The sequence below is a fragment of the Oncorhynchus gorbuscha genome, linkage group LG24 (genome assembly GCF_021184085.1).
Source record: "Oncorhynchus gorbuscha isolate QuinsamMale2020 ecotype Even-year linkage group LG24, OgorEven_v1.0, whole genome shotgun sequence".
Classification (NCBI taxonomy): Eukaryota; Metazoa; Chordata; class Actinopteri; order Salmoniformes; family Salmonidae; genus Oncorhynchus; species Oncorhynchus gorbuscha.
The window spans coordinates 63,879,645-63,898,000 of NC_060196.1; the positions used below are offsets into that span (position 1 = coordinate 63,879,645).

The 18,356-nt window shown below is 43.9% G+C and overlaps 1 protein-coding gene across 1 annotated transcript in view; it reads left to right on the forward strand.

Annotated features, from left to right (window-relative positions):
• The window catches only part of LOC124012291 (CUB and sushi domain-containing protein 2-like), a 463,539-nt gene that overhangs the window by 45,810 nt on the left and 399,373 nt on the right, over positions 1 to 18,356 (forward strand). The window contains exon 4 of the mRNA XM_046325753.1: positions 15,603 to 15,724. Within this exon, the coding sequence (XP_046181709.1) occupies positions 15,603 to 15,724 (122 nt within the window). The remainder of the gene's footprint in view (positions 1 to 15,602; positions 15,725 to 18,356) is intronic.

Genomic DNA, 18,356 nt, shown 5'->3' on the forward strand with positions numbered 1-18,356 from the left:
ATGATGGGGAGATGGTGTTCATAATGATGGGGAGATGGTGTTCATAATGATGGGGAGATGGTGTTCATAATGATGGGGAGATGGTGTTCATAATGATGGGGAGATGGTGTTCATAATGATGGGGAGATGGTGTTCATAATGATGGGGAGATGGTGTTCATAATGATGGGGAGATGGTGGATGATGGGAGATGGTGTTCATAATGATGGGGAGATGGTGTGATGGGGAGATGGTGTTCATAATGATGGGGAGATGGTGTTCATAATGATGGGGAGATGGTGTTCATAATGATGAGATGGTGTTCATAATGATGGGAGATGGTGTTCATAATGATGGGGAGATGGTGTTCATAATGATGGGGAGATGGTGTTCATAATGATGGGGAGATGGTGTTCATAATGATGGGGAGATGGTGTGATGGGGAGATGGTGTTCATAATGATGAGGAGATGGTGTGATGGGAGATGGTGTTCATAATGATGGGGAGATGGTGTTCATAATGATGGGGAGATGGTGTGATGGGGAGATGGTGTTCATAATGATGGGAGATGGGGGAGATGGTGTTCATAATGATGGGGAGATGGTGTTCATAATGATGGGGAGATGGTGTTCATAATGATGGGGAGATGGTGTTCATAATGATGGGGAGATGGTGTTCATAATGATGAGGAGATGGTGTTCATAATGATGGGGAGATGGTGTTCATAATGATGGGGAGATGGTGTTCATAATGATGGGGAGATGGTGTTCATAATGATGAGGAGATGGTGTTCATAATGATGGGGAGATGGTGTTCATAATGATGGGGAGATGGTGTTCATAATGATGAGGAGATGGTGTTCATAATGATGGGGAGATGGTGTTCATAATGATGGGGAGATGGTGTTCATAATGATGGGGAGATGGTGTTCATAATGATGGGGAGATGGTGTTCATAATAATGATGGGGTGTTCATAATGATGGGGAGATGGTGTTCATAATGATGGGGAGATGGTGTTCATAATGATGGGGAGATGGTGTTCATAATGATGGGGAGATGGTGTTCATAATGATGGGGAGATGGTGTGATGGGGAGATGGTGTTCATAATGATGGGGAGATGGTGTTCATAATGATGGGGAGATGGTGTTCATAATGATGGGGAGATGGTGTTCATAATGATGGGGAGATGGTGTTCATGGATGGGGAGATGGTGTCATAATGATGGGGAGATGGTGTTCATAATAATGATGATGGGGAGATGGTGTTCATAATGATGGGGAGATGGTGTTCATAATGATGGGGAGATGGTGTTCATAATGATGATGGTGTTCATAATGATGGGGAGATGGTGTTCATAATGATGGGAGATGGTGTTCATAATGATGGGAGATGGTGTTCATAATGATGGGATGGTGTTCAGATGGTGGTGTTCATAATGATGGGGAGATGGTGTTCATAATGATGGGGAGATGGTGTTCATAATGATGAGGAGATGGTGTTCATAATGATGAGATGGAGATGGTGTTCATAATGATGGGGAGATGGTGTTCATAATGATGGGGAGATGGTGTTCATAATGATGGGGAGATGGTGTTCATAATGATGGGGGAGATGGTGTTCATAATGATGGGGAGATGGTGGTGTTCATAATGATGGGGAGATGGTGTTCATAATGATGGGGAGATGGTGTTCATAATGATGGGGAGATGGTGTTCATAATGATGGGGAGATGGTGTTCATAATGATGGGGAGATGGTGTTCATAATGATGGGGAGATGGTGTTCATAATGATGGGGAGATGGTGTTCATAATGATGGGAGATGGTGTTCATAATGATGGGGAGATGGTGTTCATAATGATGGGGAGATGGTGTTCATAATGATGGGGAGATGGTGTTCATAATGATGGGGAGATGATGGGAGATGATAATGATGGGGAGATGGTGTTCATAATGATGGGAGATGGTGTTCATAATGATGGGAGAGATGGTGTTCATAATGATGGGGAGATGGTGTTCATAATGATGAGGAGATGGTGTTCATAATGATGGGGAGATGGTGTTCATAATGATGGGGAGATGGTGTTGGGAGATGGTGTTCATAATGATGGGGAGATGGTGTGATGGGGAGATGGTGTTCATAATGATGGGGAGATGGTGTTCATAATGATGGGGAGATGGTGTTCATAATGATGGGGAGATGGTGTTCATAATGATGGGGAGATGGTGTTCAATGATGGGAGATGATGGATGGAGATGGTGTTCATAATGATGGGGAGATGGTGTTCATAATGATGGGGAGATGGTGGGATGGGGAGATGGTGTTCATAATGATGGGGAGATGGGATGATGGTGTTCATAATGATGGGGAGATGGTGTTCATGGTGTTTCATAATGATGATGGGGAGATGGTGTTCATAATGATGGGGAGATGGTGTTCATGATGGGAGATGGTGTTCATAATGATGGGGAGATGGTGTTCATAATGATGGGGAGATGGTGTTCATAATGATGGGGAGATGGTGTTCATAATAATGATGGGGAGATGGTGTTCATAATGATGGGGAGATGGTGTTCATAATGATGGGGAGATGGTGTTCATAATGATGGGGAGATGGTGTTCATAATGATGGGAGATGGTGTTCATAATGATGGGGAGATGGTGTTCATAATGATGGGGAGATGGTGTTCATAATGATGATGGGGAATGATGATGGGAGATGGTGTGATGGTGGTGTCATAATGATGGGGAGATGGTGTGATGGGGAGATGGTGTTCATAATGATGGGGAGATGGTGTGATGGGGAGATGGTGTTCATAATGATGGGGAGATGGTGTTCATAATGATGGGGAGATGGTGTTCATAATGATGGGGAGATGGTGTTCATAATGATGGGGAGATGGTGTTCATAATGATGGGGAGATGGTGTGATGGGGAGATGGTGTTCATAATGATGAGATGGGGAGATGGGAGATGGTGTTCATAATGATGGGGAGATGGTGTTCATAATGATGGGGAGATGGTGTTCATAATGATGGGGAGATGGTGTTCATAATGATGGGGAGATGGTGTTCATAATGATGGGGAGATGGTGTTCATAATGATGGGGAGATGGTGTTCATAATGATGGGAGATGGTGTTCATAATGATGGGGAGATGGTGTTCATAATGATGGGAGATGGTGTTCATAATGATGGGGAGATGGTGTTCATAATGATGGGGAGATGGTGTTCATAATGATGGGGAGATGGTGTTCATAATGATGGGAGATGGTGTTCATAATGGGGAGATGGTGTTCATAATGATGGGGAGATGGTGTTCATAATGATGGGGAGATGGTGGGGGGAGATGGTGTTCATAATGATGGGGAGATGGTGTTCATAATGATGGGGAGATGGTGTTCATAATGATGGGGGGAGATGGTGGAGATGGTGTTCATAATGATGGGGAGATGGTGTTCATAATGATGGGGAGATGATGGGGAGATGGTGTTCATAATGATGGGGAGATGGTGTTCATAATGATGAGATGGTGGAGAGATGGTGTTCATAATGATGAGATGGTGGATGGGAGATGGTGTTCATAATGATGGGGAGATGGTGTTCATAATGAGATGGGGAGATGGTGTTCATAATGATGGGATGATGGGGAGATGGTGTTCATAATGATGGGGAGATGGTGTTCATAATGATGGGGATGATGGGGAGATGGTGTTCATAATGATGGGGAGATGGTGTTCATAATGATGGGGAGATGGTGTTCATAATGATGGGGAGATGGTGTTCATAATGATGGGGAGATGGTGTTCATAATGATGGTGGTGTTCATAATGATGGGGAGATGGTGTTCATAATGATGGGGAGATGGTGTTCATAATGATGGGATGGGAGATGGTGTTCATAATGATGGGGAGATGGTGTTCATAATGGGGAGATGGTGTTCATAATGATGGGGAGATGGTGTTCATAATGATGGGGAGATGGTGTTCATAATGATGGGGAGATGGTGTTCATAATGATGGGAGATGGTGTTCATAATGATGGGGAGATGGTGTTCATAATGATGGGGAGATGGTGTTCATAATGATGGGAGATGGTGTGATGATGGTGTTCATAATGATGGGGAGATGGTGTTCATAATGATGGGGAGATGGTGTTCATAATGATGGGGAGATGGTGTTCATAATGATGGGGAGATGGTGTTCATAATGATGGGGAGATGGTGTTCATAATGATGGGGAGATGGTGGGATGGGGAGATGGTGTTCATAATGATGGGGAGATGGTGTTCATAATGATGGGGAGATGGTGGGATGGGGAGATGGTGTTCATAATGATGGGGAGATGGTGTTCATAATGATGGGGAGATGGTGTTCATAATGATGGGGAGATGGTGTTCATAATGATGGGGAGATGGTGTTCATAATGATGGTGTGATGGGGAGACGGTGTTCATAATGATGGGGAGATGGTGTTCATAATGATGGGGAGATGGTGTTAATAATGATGGGGAGATGGTGTGATGATGGGAGATGGTGTTCATAATGATGGGGAGGAGATGGTGTTCATAATGATGGGGAGATGGTGTTCATAATGATGGGGAGATGGTGTTCATAATGATGGGGAGATGGTGTGATGGGGAGATGGTGTTCATAATGATGGGGAGATGGTGTTCATAATGATGGGGAGATGGTGTTCATAATGATGAGGAGATGGTGTTCATAATGATGGGGAGATGGTGTTCATAATGATGGGGAGATGGTGTTCATAATGATGGGAGATGGTGTTCATAATGATGGGGAGATGGTGTTTCATAATGATGGGGAGATGGTGTTCATAATGATGGGGAGATGGTGTTCATAATGATGGGGAGATGGTGTGATGGGAGATGGTGTTCATAATGATGGGGAGATGGTGTTCATAATGATGGGGAGATGGTGTTCATAATGATGGGGAGATGGTGTTCATAATGATGGGGAGATGGTGTTCATAATGATGGGGAGATGGTGTTCATAATGATGGGGAGATGGTGTTCATAATGATGGGGAGATGGTGTTCATAATGATGGGGAGATGGTGTTCATAATGATGGGGAGATGGTGTTCATAATGATGGGGAGATGGTGTTCATAATGATGGGGAGATGGTGTTCATAATGATGGGGAGATGGTGTTCATAATGATGGGGAGATGGTGTGATGGGAGATGGTGTTCATAATGATGAGGAGATGGTGTTCATAATGATGGGGAGATGGTGTTCATAATGATGGGGAGATGGTGTGATGATGGGGAGATGGTGTTCATAATGATGGGGAGATGGTGTTCATAATGATGGGGAGATGGTGTGATGGGAGATGGTGTTCATAATGATGGGGAGATGGTGTTCATAATGATGGGGAGATGGTGTTCATAATGATGGGGAGATGGTGTTCATAATGATGGGGAGATGGTGTGATGGGGAGATGGTGTTCATAATGATGGGGAGATGGTGTGAGATGGTGTTCATAATGATGGGGAGATGGTGTTCATAATGATGGGGAGATGGTGTTCATAATGATGGGGAGATGGTGTTCATAATGATGGGAGATGGTGTTCATAATGATGGGGAGATGGTGTTCATAATGATGGGGAGATGGTGGGATGGGGAGATGGTGTTCATAATGATGGGGAGATGGTGTTCATAATGATGGGGAGATGATGGGGAGATGGTGTTCATAATGATGGGGAGATGGTGGAATGGGGAGATGGTGTTCATAATGATGGGGAGATGGTGTTCATAATGATGGGGAGATGGTGTTCATAATGATGGGGAGATGGTGTTCATAATGATGAGGAGATGGTGTTCATAATGATGGGGAGATGGTGTTCATAATGATGGTGTTCATAATGATGAGAGATGGTGTTCATAATGATGGGGAGATGGTGTTCATAATGATGAGGAGATGGTGTTCATAATGATGGGGAGATGGTGTTCATAATGATGGGGAGATGGTGTTCATAATGATGGGGAGATGGTGTTAATAATGATGGGGAGATGGTGTTCATAATGATGGGGAGATGGTGTTCATAATGATGGGGAGATGGTGTTCATAATGATGGGGAGATGGTGTTCATAATGATGGGGAGATGGTGTTCATAATGATGGGGAGATGGTGTTCATAATGATGGGGAGATGGTGTTCATAATGATGGGGAGATGGTGTTCATAATGATGGGGAGATGGTGATGGGAGATGGTGTTCATAATGATGGGGAGATGGTGTTCATAATGATGGGGAGATGGTCATAATGATGGGGAGATGGTGTTCATAATGATGGGGAGATGGTGTTCATAATGATGGGGAGATGGTGTTCATAATGATGGGGAGATGGTGTTCATAATGATGGGGAGATGGTGTTCATAATGATGGGGAGATGGTGTTCATAATGATGGGGAGATGGTGTTCATAATGATGAGGAGATGGTGTTCATAATGATGGGAGATGGTGTTCATAATGATGGGGAGATGGTGTTCATAATGATGGGGAGATGGTGTTCATAATGATGGGGAGATGGTGTGATGGGGAGATGGTGTTCATAATGATGAGGAGATGGTGTTCATAATGATGGGGAGATGGTGTTCATAATGATGGGGAGATGGTGTTCATAATGATGGGGAGATGGTGTGATGGGAGATGGTGTTCATAATGATGGGGAGATGGTGTGATGGGGAGATGGTGTTCATAATGATGGGGAGATGGTGTTCATAATGATGGGGAGATGGTGTTCATAATGATGGGAGATGGTGTTCATAATGATGGGGAGATGGTGTTCATAATGATGGGAGATGGTGTTCATAATGATGGGGAGATGGTGTTCATAATGATGGGGAGATGGTGTTCATAATGATGAGGAGATGGTGTTCATAATGATGAGGAGATGGTGTGATGGGGAGATGGTGTTCATAATGATGGGGAGATGGTGTTCATAATGATGGGGAGATGGTGTTCATAATGATGAGGAGATGGTGTTCATAATGATGGGGAGATGGTGTTCATAATGATGGGGAGATGGTGTTCATAATGATGGGGAGATGGTGTTCATAATGATGGGGAGATGGTGTTCATAATGATGGGGAGATGGTGTTCATAATGATGGGGAGATGGTGTGATGGGGAGATGGTGTTCATAATGATGGGGAGATGGTGTTCATAATGATGGGGAGATGGTGTTCATAATGATGGGGAGATGGTGTTCATAATGATGGGGAGATGGTGTTCATGATGGGAGATGGTGTTCATAATGATGGGAGAGATAATGATGGGGAGATGTGTTCATAATGATGGGGAGATGGTGTGATGAGGAGATGGTGTTCATAATGATGGGGAGATGGTGTTCATAATGATGGGGAGATGGTGTTCATAATGATGAGGAGATGGTGTTCATAATGATGGGGAGATGGTGTTCATAATGATGGGGAGATGGTGTTCATAATGATGGGGAGATGGTGTTCATAATGATGGGGAGATGGTGTGATGGGGAGATGGTGTTCATAATGATGAGGAGATGGTGTGATGGGAGATGGTGTTCATAATGATGGGGAGATGGTGTTCATAATGATGGGGAGATGGTGTTCATAATGATGGGGAGATGGTGTTCATAATGATGGGCAGATGGTGTTCATAATGATGGGGAGATGGTGTTCATAATGATGGGGAGATGGTGGGATGGGGAGATGGTGTTCATAATGATGGGGAGATGGTGTTCATGATGGGGAGATGGTGTTCATAATGATGGGGAGATGGTGTTCATAATGATGGGGAGATGGTGTTCATAATGATGGGGAGATGGTGTTCATAATGATGGGGAGATGGTGTTAATAATGATGGGGAGATGGTGTTCATAATGATGGGGAGATGGTGTTCATAATGATGGGGAGATGGTGTTCATAATGATGGGGAGATGGTGTTCATAATGATGAGGAGATGGTGTTCATAATGATGGGGAGATGGTGTTCATAATGATGAGGAGATGGTGTTCATAATGATGGGGAGATGGTGTTCATAATGATGGGGAGATGGTGTTCATAATGATGGGGAGATGGTGTTAATAATGATGGGGAGATGGTGTTAATAATGATGGGGAGATGGTGTTCATAATGATGGGGAGATGGTGTTCATAATGATGGGGAGATGGTGTTCATAATGATGGGGAGATGGTGTTCATAATGATGGGGAGATGGTGTTCATAATGATGGGGAGATGGTGTTCATAATGATGGGGAGATGGTGTTCATAATGATGGGGAGATGGTGTTCATAATGATGGGGAGATGGTGTTCATAATGATGGGGAGATGGTGTTCATAATGATGGGGAGATGGTGGGATGGGGAGATGGTGTTCATAATGATGGGGAGATGGTGTTCATAATGATGGGGAGATGGTGTTCATAATGATGGGGAGATGGTGTTCATAATGATGGGGAGATGGTGTTCATAATGATGGGGAGATGGGGAGATGGTGTTTATAATTATGGGGAGATGGGGAGATGGTGTTCATAATGATGGGGAGATGGGGAGATGGTGTTCATAATGATGGGGAGATGGTGTTCATAATGATGGGGAGATGGTGTTCATAATGATGGGGAGATGGGGAGATGGTGTTTATAATGATGGGGAGATGGGGAGATGGTGTTCATAATGATGGGGAGATGGTGGGATGAGGAGATGGTGTTCATAATGATGGGGAGATGGTGTTCATAATGATGGGGAGATGGTGTTCATAATGATGGGGAGATGGTGTGATGGGGAGATGGTGTTCATAATGATGGGGAGATGGTGGGATGGGGAGATGGTGTTCATAATGATGGGGAGATGGTGTTCATAATGATGGGGAGATGGTGTGATGGGGAGATGGTGTTCATAATGATGGGGAGATGGTGTTCATAATGATGGGGAGATGGTGTTCATAATGATGGGGAGATGGTGTGATGGGGAGATGGTGTTCATAATGATGAGGAGATGGTGTTCATAATGATGGGGAGATGGTGTTCATAATGATGGGGAGATGGTGTTCATAATGATGGGGAGATGGTGTGATGGGGAGATGGTGTTCATAATGATGGGGAGATGGTGTGATGGGGAGATGGTGTTCATAATGATGGGGAGATGGTGTTCATAATGATGAGGAGATGGTGTTCATAATGATGGGGAGATGGTGTTCATAATGATGGGGAGATGGTGTTCATAATGATGGGGAGATGGTGTTCATAATGATGGGGAGATGGTGTTCATAATGATGAGGAGATGGTGTTCATAATGATGGGGAGATGGTGTTCATAATGATGGGGAGATGGTGTTCATAATGATGAGGAGATGGTGTTCATAATGATGGGGAGATGGTGTGATGGGGAGATGGTGTTCATAATGATGGGGAGATGGTGTTCATAATGATGGGGAGATGGTGTTCATAATGATGAGGAGATGGTGTTCATAATGATGGGGAGATGGTGTTCATAATGATGGGGAGATGGGGAGATGGTGTTTATAATGATGGGGAGATGGGGAGATGGTGTTCATAATGATGGGGAGATGGTGGGATGAGGAGATGGTGTTCATAATGATGGGGAGATGGTGTTCATAATGATGGGGAGATGGTGTTCATAATGATGGGGAGATGGTGTGATGGGAGATGGTGTTCATAATGATGGGGAGATGGTGTGATGGGGAGATGGTGTTCATAATGATGGGGAGATGGTGTTCATAATGATGGGGAGATGGTGTGATGATGGGGAGATGGTGTTCATAATGATGGGGAGATGGTGTTCATAATGATGGGGAGATGGTGTTCATAATGATGGGGAGATGGTGTGATGGGAGATGGTGTTCATAATGATGAGGAGATGGTGTTCATAATGATGGGGAGATGGTGTTCATAATGATGGGGAGATGGTGTTCATAATGATGGGGAGATGGTGTGATGGGGAGATGGTGTTCATAATGATGGGGAGATGGTGTGATGGGGAGATGGTGTTCATAATGATGGGGAGATGGTGTTCATAATGATGAGGAGATGGTGTTCATAATGATGGGGAGATGGTGTTCATAATGATGGGGAGATGGTGTTCATAATGATGGGGAGATGGTGTTCATAATGATGGGGAGATGGTGTTCATAATGATGAGGAGATGGTGTTCATAATGATGGGGAGATGGTGTTCATAATGATGGGGAGATGGTGTTCATAATGATGAGGAGATGGTGTTCATAATGATGAGGAGATGGTGTGATGGGGAGATGGTGTTCATAATGATGGGGAGATGGTGTTCATAATGATGGGGAGATGGTGTTCATAATGATGAGGAGATGGTGTTCATAATGATGGGGAGATGGTGTTCATAATGATGGGGAGATGGTGTTCATAATGATGGGGAGATGGGGAGATGGGAAGATGGTGTTCATAATGATGGGGAGATGGTGTTCATAATGATGGGGAGATGGTGTGATGGGGAGATGGTGTTCATAATGATGGGGAGATGGTGTTCATAATGATGGGGAGATGGTGTTCATAATGATGGGGAGATGGTGTGATGGGGAGATGGTGTTCATAATGATGGGGAGATGGTGTTCATAATGATGGGGAGATGGTGTTCATAATGATGGGGAGATGGTGTTCATAATTATGGGGAGATGGTGTGATGGGAGATGGTGTTCATAATGATGAGGAGATGGTGTTCATAATGATGGGGAGATGGTGTTCATAATGATGGGGAGATGGTGTGATGAGGAGATGGTGTTCATAATGATGGGGAGATGGTGTTCATAATGATGGGGAGATGGTGTGATGAGGAGATGGTGTTCATAATGATGGGGAGATGGTGTTCATAATGATGGGGAGATGGTGTTCATAATGATGGGGAGATGGTGTTCATAATGATGGGGAGATGGTGTTCATAATGATGGGGAGATGGTGGGATGGGGAGATGGTGTTCATAATGATGGGGAGATGGTGGGATGGGGAGATGGTGTTCATAATGATGGGGAGATGGTGGGATGGGAAGATGGTGTTCATAATGATGGGGAGATGGTGGGATGGGGAGATGGTGTTCATAATGATGGGGAGATGGTGTTCATAATGATGGGGAGATGGTGTTAATAATGATGGGGAGATGGTGTTCATAATGATGAGGAGATGGTGTTCATAATGATGGGGAGATGGTGTTCATAATGATGGGGAGATGGTGTGATGGGGAGATGGTGTTCATAATGATGAGGAGATGGTGTGATGAGGAGATGGTGTTCATAATGATGGGGAGATGGTGTTCATAATGATGGGGAGATGGTGTTCATAATGATGGGGAGATGGTGTTCATAATGATGGGGAGATGGTGTTCATAATGATGGGGAGATGGTGGGATGGGGAGATGGTGTTCATAATGATGGGGAGATGGTGGGATGGGGAGATGGTGTTCATAATGATGGGGAGATGGTGGGATGGGGAGATGGTGTTCATAATGATGGGGAGATGGTGTTCATAATGATGGGGAGATGGTGTTAATAATGATGGGGAGATGGTGTTCATAATGATGAGGAGATGGTGTTCATAATGATGGGGAGATGGTGTTCATAATGATGGGGAGATGGTGTTCATAATGATGGGGAGATGGTGTTAATAATGATGGGGAGATGGTGTTAATAATGATGGGGAGATGGTGTTCATAATGATGGGGAGATGGTGTTCATAATGATGGGGAGATGGTGTTCATAATGATGGGGAGTTGGTGATCATAATGATGGGGAGATGGTGTTCATAATGATGGGGAGATGGTGTTCATAATGATGGGGAGATGGTGTTCATAATGATGGGGAGATGGTGTTCATAATGATGGGGAGATGGTTTGATGGGGAGATGGTGTTCATCATGATGGGGAGATGGTGTTCATAATGATGGGGAGATGGTGTGATGGGGAGATGGTGGGATGGGGAGATGGTGTTCATAATGATGGGGAGATGGTGTTCATAATGATGGGGAGATGGTGGGATGGGGAGATGGTGTTCATAATGATGGGGAGATGGTGTTAATAATGATGGGGAGATGGTGTGATGGGGAGATGGTGTTAATAATGATGGGGAGATGGTGTGATGGGGAGATGGTGGGATGGGGAGATGGTGTTCATAATGATGGAGAGATGGTGTTCATAATGATGGGGAGATGGTGTGATGGGGAGATGGTGTTAATAATGATGGGGAGATGGTGTTCATAATGATGGGGAGATGGTGTTCATAATGATGGGGAGATGGTGTTCATAATGATGGGGAGATGGTGTTCATAATGATGGGGAGATGGTGTTCATAATGATGAGGAGATGGTGTTCATAATGATGGGGAGATGGTGTTCATAATGATGGGGAGATGGTGTTCATAATGATGGGGAGATGGTGTTCATAATGATGGGGAGATGGTGTTCATAATGATGGGGAGATGGTGTTCATAATGATGGGGAGATGGTGTTCATAATGATGAGGAGATGGTGTTCATAATGATGGGGAGATGGTGTTCATAATGATGGGGAGATGGTGTTCATAATGATGGGGAGATGGTGTGATGAATGTTGATTGCCAGGATCATTGGTTGGTAGACCCGCAACGTCGAGAGCCGGATCAGGGAAGCGGAAGTAGCCACCTACGTAGTGCTTCTTTCGACTCGGGTCTATAGGGGGCAGTTTGCCATATGGGTCGCAGACTACCAAACCCTATAACCATGAAAACTCTACCAGATATCTACAGGTCCCAACTAGAAAAAAGAGCTTTTCATTGTGAGATTAAATCAAATCTGGATGAGAGCATGTTCCTCTGAAATGGTACCGCAATACTGTAGTGGTGCTCAGCCTTCTATATCCACAGTACTGTAGTAATGCTTGTCCTTCTATATCCACAGTACTGTAGTAATGCTCAGCCTTCTATATCCACAGTACTGTAGTAATGCTCAGCCTTCTATATCCACAGTACTGTAGTAATGCTCAGCCTTCTATATCCACAGTACTGATAAGAGCGTCTGCTAAATGACTTAAATGTTAAATGTTACTGTAGTAATGCTCAGCCTTCTATATCCACAGTACTGTAGTGGTGCTCAGGGCCGTCTGCATGTCTTCTATGATACATTCCAAATGGATCCTTCTTCCCTATATAGTGTGACCAGAGCCAAAAAGTAGTGCACTACATGTGGAATAGGGTGCATTTTGGGACTGAGCGCTATCTCTCTGAGCCCGTATTATCGTGATTGGGTGATTAGACCAGCGGCACTGGAGCCACAATACAGATGGCGTATTAACAGGGGAGAGAATCAACCTCATTATGGACCTCGTTATTAACCAGAAATGGGGAATATAGTGTATTGGACTTTGCAGTTAACACACCTACACAGTATTATATTTCATTAAGGTCACCCTCACTGTCAGGACCACTCAAGTTAATTACTAGATTATTTTCCTTAAACTTTAAAATGAACGCCACCCATTATTTAATGTGGTTGGTGTTGGGGGGGCATTTATTTTGGGCAGGGGCATTCCTCTAAGGACCTCTCCACTTCCGACATAACTGATTAAGAGTAGAGTCTGGGTCGAGACCTCTTAACCAACTTCATTTACCCCCAGACACCCAGGGCTTCATTAGACATGGCCGGCTTTAGTTTGAGGTGTTTAAAGTCCATTTTTGTGGCCTAGGGGATCAAGGACGAATAGAGAAGTCAGAATGCCCTCTAAAAGTCAACTACTGCTGCTATAGGACCAATTATGTCCTATAATATATAATAATAATAATATATATATATATGCCATTTAGCAGACGCTTTTATCCAAAGCGACTTACAGTCATGTGTGCATACATTCTACGTATGGGTGGTCCCGGGGATCGAACCCACTACCCTGGCGTTACAAGCGCCATGCTCTACCAACTGAGCTACAGAAGGATCCCATCCTTCTATACCTGATCCATCCATTCTTCATGTCCTGATCCCAGCCTTCTATACCTGATCCAACCATTATTTATGTCTTGATCCCAGCCTTCTATACCTGATTCAACCATTCTTCATGTCCTGATCCCAGCCTTCTATACCTGATCCAACCATTCTTCATGTCCTGATCCCAGCCTTCTATACCTGATCCAACCATACCTTATGTCTTGACCCCAGCCTTCTGTATCTGATCCAACCATTCCTTATGTCTTGACCCCAGCCTTCTATATCTGATCCAACCATTCTTCATGTCCTGATCCCAGCCTTCTATACCTGATCCAACCATTCTTCATGTCCTGATCCCAGCCTTCTATACCTGATCCAACCATTCTTCATGTCTTGACCCCAGCCTTCTATATCTGATCCAACCATTCTTCATGTCTTGATCCCAGCCTTCTATACCTGATCCAACCATTCTTCATGTCCTGATCCCAGCCTTCTATATCTGATCCATCCATTCTTCATGTCCTGATCCCAGCCTTCTATACCTGATCCAACCATTCCTTATGTCTTGATCCCAGCCTTCTATACCTGATCCAACCATTCTTCATGTCTTTATCCCTGCCTTCTCAAACAGCATTCACTACTTCAGACATAGTGCTTCACTCCAGTCTCTTGTGTTCTGTTGGGGTTCAGGATGAGACAGGATAAGACCGGGTTTAGTTGGCCTGGTTTGGCTTAGCTGTGTTCTGTTGGGGTTCGAGATGAGACAGGATAAGACCGGGTTTAGTTGGCCTGGTTTGGCTTAGCTGTGTTCTGTTGGGGTTCGAGATGAGACAGGATAAGACCGGGTTTAGTTGGCCTGGTTTGGCTTAGCTGTATTCTGTTGGGGTTCGAGATGAGACAGGATAAGACCGGGTTTAGTTGGCCTGGTTTGGCTTAGCTGTGTTCTGTTGGGGTTCGAGATGAGACAGGATAAGACCGGGTTTAGTTGGCCTGGTTTGGCTTAGCTGTTTTCTGTTGGGGTTCGAGATGAGACAGGATAAGACCGGGTTTAGTTGGCCTGGTTTGGCTTAGCTGTGTTCTGTTGGGGTTCGAGATGAGACAGGATAAGACCGGGTTTAGTTGGCCTGGTTTGGCTTAGCTGTGTTCTGTTGGGGTTCGAGATGAGACAGGATAAGACCGGGTTTAGTTGGCCTGGTTTGGCTTAGCTGTGTTCTGTTGGGGTTCGAGATGAGACAGGATAAGACCGGGTTTAGTTGGCCTGGTTTGGCTTAGCTGTCTTCTGTTGGGGTTCAAGATGAGACAGGATAAGACCGGGTTTAGTTGGCCTGGTTTGGCTTAGCTGTGTTCTGTTGGGGTTCGAGATGAGACAGGATAAGACCGGGTTTAGTTGGCCTGGTTTGGCTTAGCTGTTTTCTGTTGGGGTTCAAGATGAGACAGGATAAGACCGGGTTTAGTTGGCCTGGTTTGGCTTAGCTGTGTTCTGTTATGGTGTTGGAGCCAAAGTCTACCTCTTGTCAGCTTTTTTGCTAACTAACTGTCCTCTTTGAACCTTTTTCAATGCCCTTTGGGTCAAATGATGAGATTATATACATGTAAACATAGACATACCTGAAACTAATTTGTACAGTATGTGGAAGTTGATTCACACAGTTCGATTGATAAGTAAATAGCCTAACAGTTTGCTGTTATTTTCTCTTTCAGCTCCGATGTGTGGTGGTCAGCTGAGAGGCCCTAACGGTATCATCGCATCACCAAACTACCCTGTCCAGTATGACAACAATGCTAACTGCACCTGGTTCATCACCGCTACAGACACCACCAAGGTATGGTCTCACATTGCTAATGCTATATGCCAATACTGAAAATGGTGTGTTAATGTTGCTATGCTATATGCTAATCCAGTACTATGTACAGAACTGACATGATAATATTGGCTACTTGGTGATTTTGTGACTACTTGCTTTGCTATGTTAATATTTACAACCGTCTGACATTATGACATGCTAATATGGAAATTATACATTGAAAATGGAGTACTTAAAGTTAGTGATGCTATGCTAATATGCACTACTTGTTTTCTTCTCTGATGGTAAGCTAAATGCTAATTGTGCTACTGCTAGAAAACAAATCAACATTTTATTGGTCACACATACAAATGTATTTATTGGTCACACACACAAATGTATTTAATGGTCACATACACATGGTTAGCAGATGTTATTGGTCACATACACATGGCTAGCAGATGTTATTGGTCACATACACATGGTTAGCAGATGTTATTGGTCACATACACATGGTTAGCAGATGTTATTGGTCACATACACATGGTTAGCAGATGTTATTGGTCACATACACATGGTTAGCAGATGTTATTGGTCACATACACATGGTTAGCAGATGTTATTGGTCACATACACATGGTTAGCAGATGTTATTGGTCACATGGTTAGCAGATGTTATTGGTCACATACACATGGTTAGCAGATGTTATTGGTCACATGGTTAGCAGATGTTAATGGTCACATACACATGGTTAGCAGATGTTATTGGTCACATACACATGGTTAGCAGATGTTATTGGTCACATGGTTAGCAGATGTTAATGGTCACATACACATGGTTAGCAGATGTTATTGGTCACATACACATGGTTAGCAGATGTTATTGGTCACATGGTTAGCAGATGTTAATGGTCACATACACATGGTTAGCAGATGTTATTGGTCACATACACATGGTTAGCAGATGTTATTGGTCACATACACATGGTTAGCAGATGTTATTGGTCACATACACATGGTTAGCAGATGTTATTGGTCACATACACATGGTTAGCAGATGTTATTGGTCACATGGTTAGCAGATGTTAATGGTCACATACACATGGTTAGCAGATGTTATTGGTCACATACACATGGTTAGCAGATGTTATTGGTCACATACACATGGTTAGCAGATGTTATTGGTCACATACACATGGTTAGCAGATGTTATTGGTCACATACACATGGTTAGCAGATGTTAATGCGAGTGTAGCGAAATGCTTGTGTTTCTAGTTCTGACTGTGCAGTTATACCTAACAAGTAATCAAACAATTTCCTTATTCATTCACACTTGTGTGTGTATAAGAATATGAGCGATGGCCGAACTGCATAGGCAAGATGCAGTAGATGGTATAGAGTACAGTATAAACATATGAGATGAGTAATGTAGGGCATATAAACATTATATAAAGTGGCATTTTTTAAAGTGACTTGTGGTACATTTATTAGATCAAACTTTTAATTATTAAAATGGCTAGAGATTGAGTCAGTATGTTGGCAGCAGCCACTCACTCAATGTTAGTGATGGCTGTTTAACAGTATGATGGCCTTGAGATCGAAGCTGTTTTTCAGTCTCTCAGTCCCAGCTTTGATGCACCTGTACTGACCTCGCCTTCTGGATGATAGTGGGGTGAACAGGCAGTGGCTCGGGTGGTTGTTGTCCTCAATGATCTTTTTGGCCTTCCTGTGACATCGGGTGGTGTAGGTGTCCTGGTGGACAGGTAGTTTGCCCCCGGTAATGTGTTGTGCAGACCTCACTACCCTCTGGAGAGCCTTTTGTGTATTCTTTGTATATTCTTTGTATATTCTTTGCCCAGACGCTGTCAGATCAGATCCACCTTTCATTTAAGTTGCTGTGTTACACACAAAGAGAGCTAGCACTGTGGCTGTAGATATAACGGTGTTCTTCGTTTGTAGAAAGAGAGTCGGACCGAAATGCAGCGTGGTGGTTACTCATGACTTTAATGAAAAAGTGACACATGAAATAACTATACAAAATACAAAAACAACAAACGGAACGTGAAACCTAATTACAGCCTATCTGGTGAAACTACACAGAGGCAGGAACAATCACCCACGAAATACACAGTGAAACCCAGGCTACCTACAATGTCCTGCAAAGGAGCTGGTACAATGCCCTGCAAAGGAGCTGGTACAATGCCCTGCAAAGGAGTTGGTACAATGCCCTGCAAAGGAGTTGGTACAATGCCCTGCAAAGGAGTTGGTACAATGCCCTGCAAAGGAGTTGGTACAATGCCCTGCAAAGGAGTTGGTACAATGCCCTGCAAAGGAGTAGGTACAATGCCCTGCAAAGGAGTTGGGAAATTACAGCTAGAGATGGGTAGATGTTACGAATCCCTTTTGGCCCGACAGTCTAGGGGAGATGGTAACGAGACCCGTAACATAACTCATGCAAATTATAATATCGAAAAAGTAAAAGTGAGAACGAAATAACCACAGACAACTAAATTACTGTCAAACACATGGTTTATTAGAAAACACACGGTAATGGGGGGGAAGCAGGAAAAGGGGCTGAGCTGGACCCAAGGAAATAAATAATAAGTATTCAAAAACACCCCTAAGCTAGACTAGCCTATTTCAACAACAGCTAACTAACTAACAAAAAATA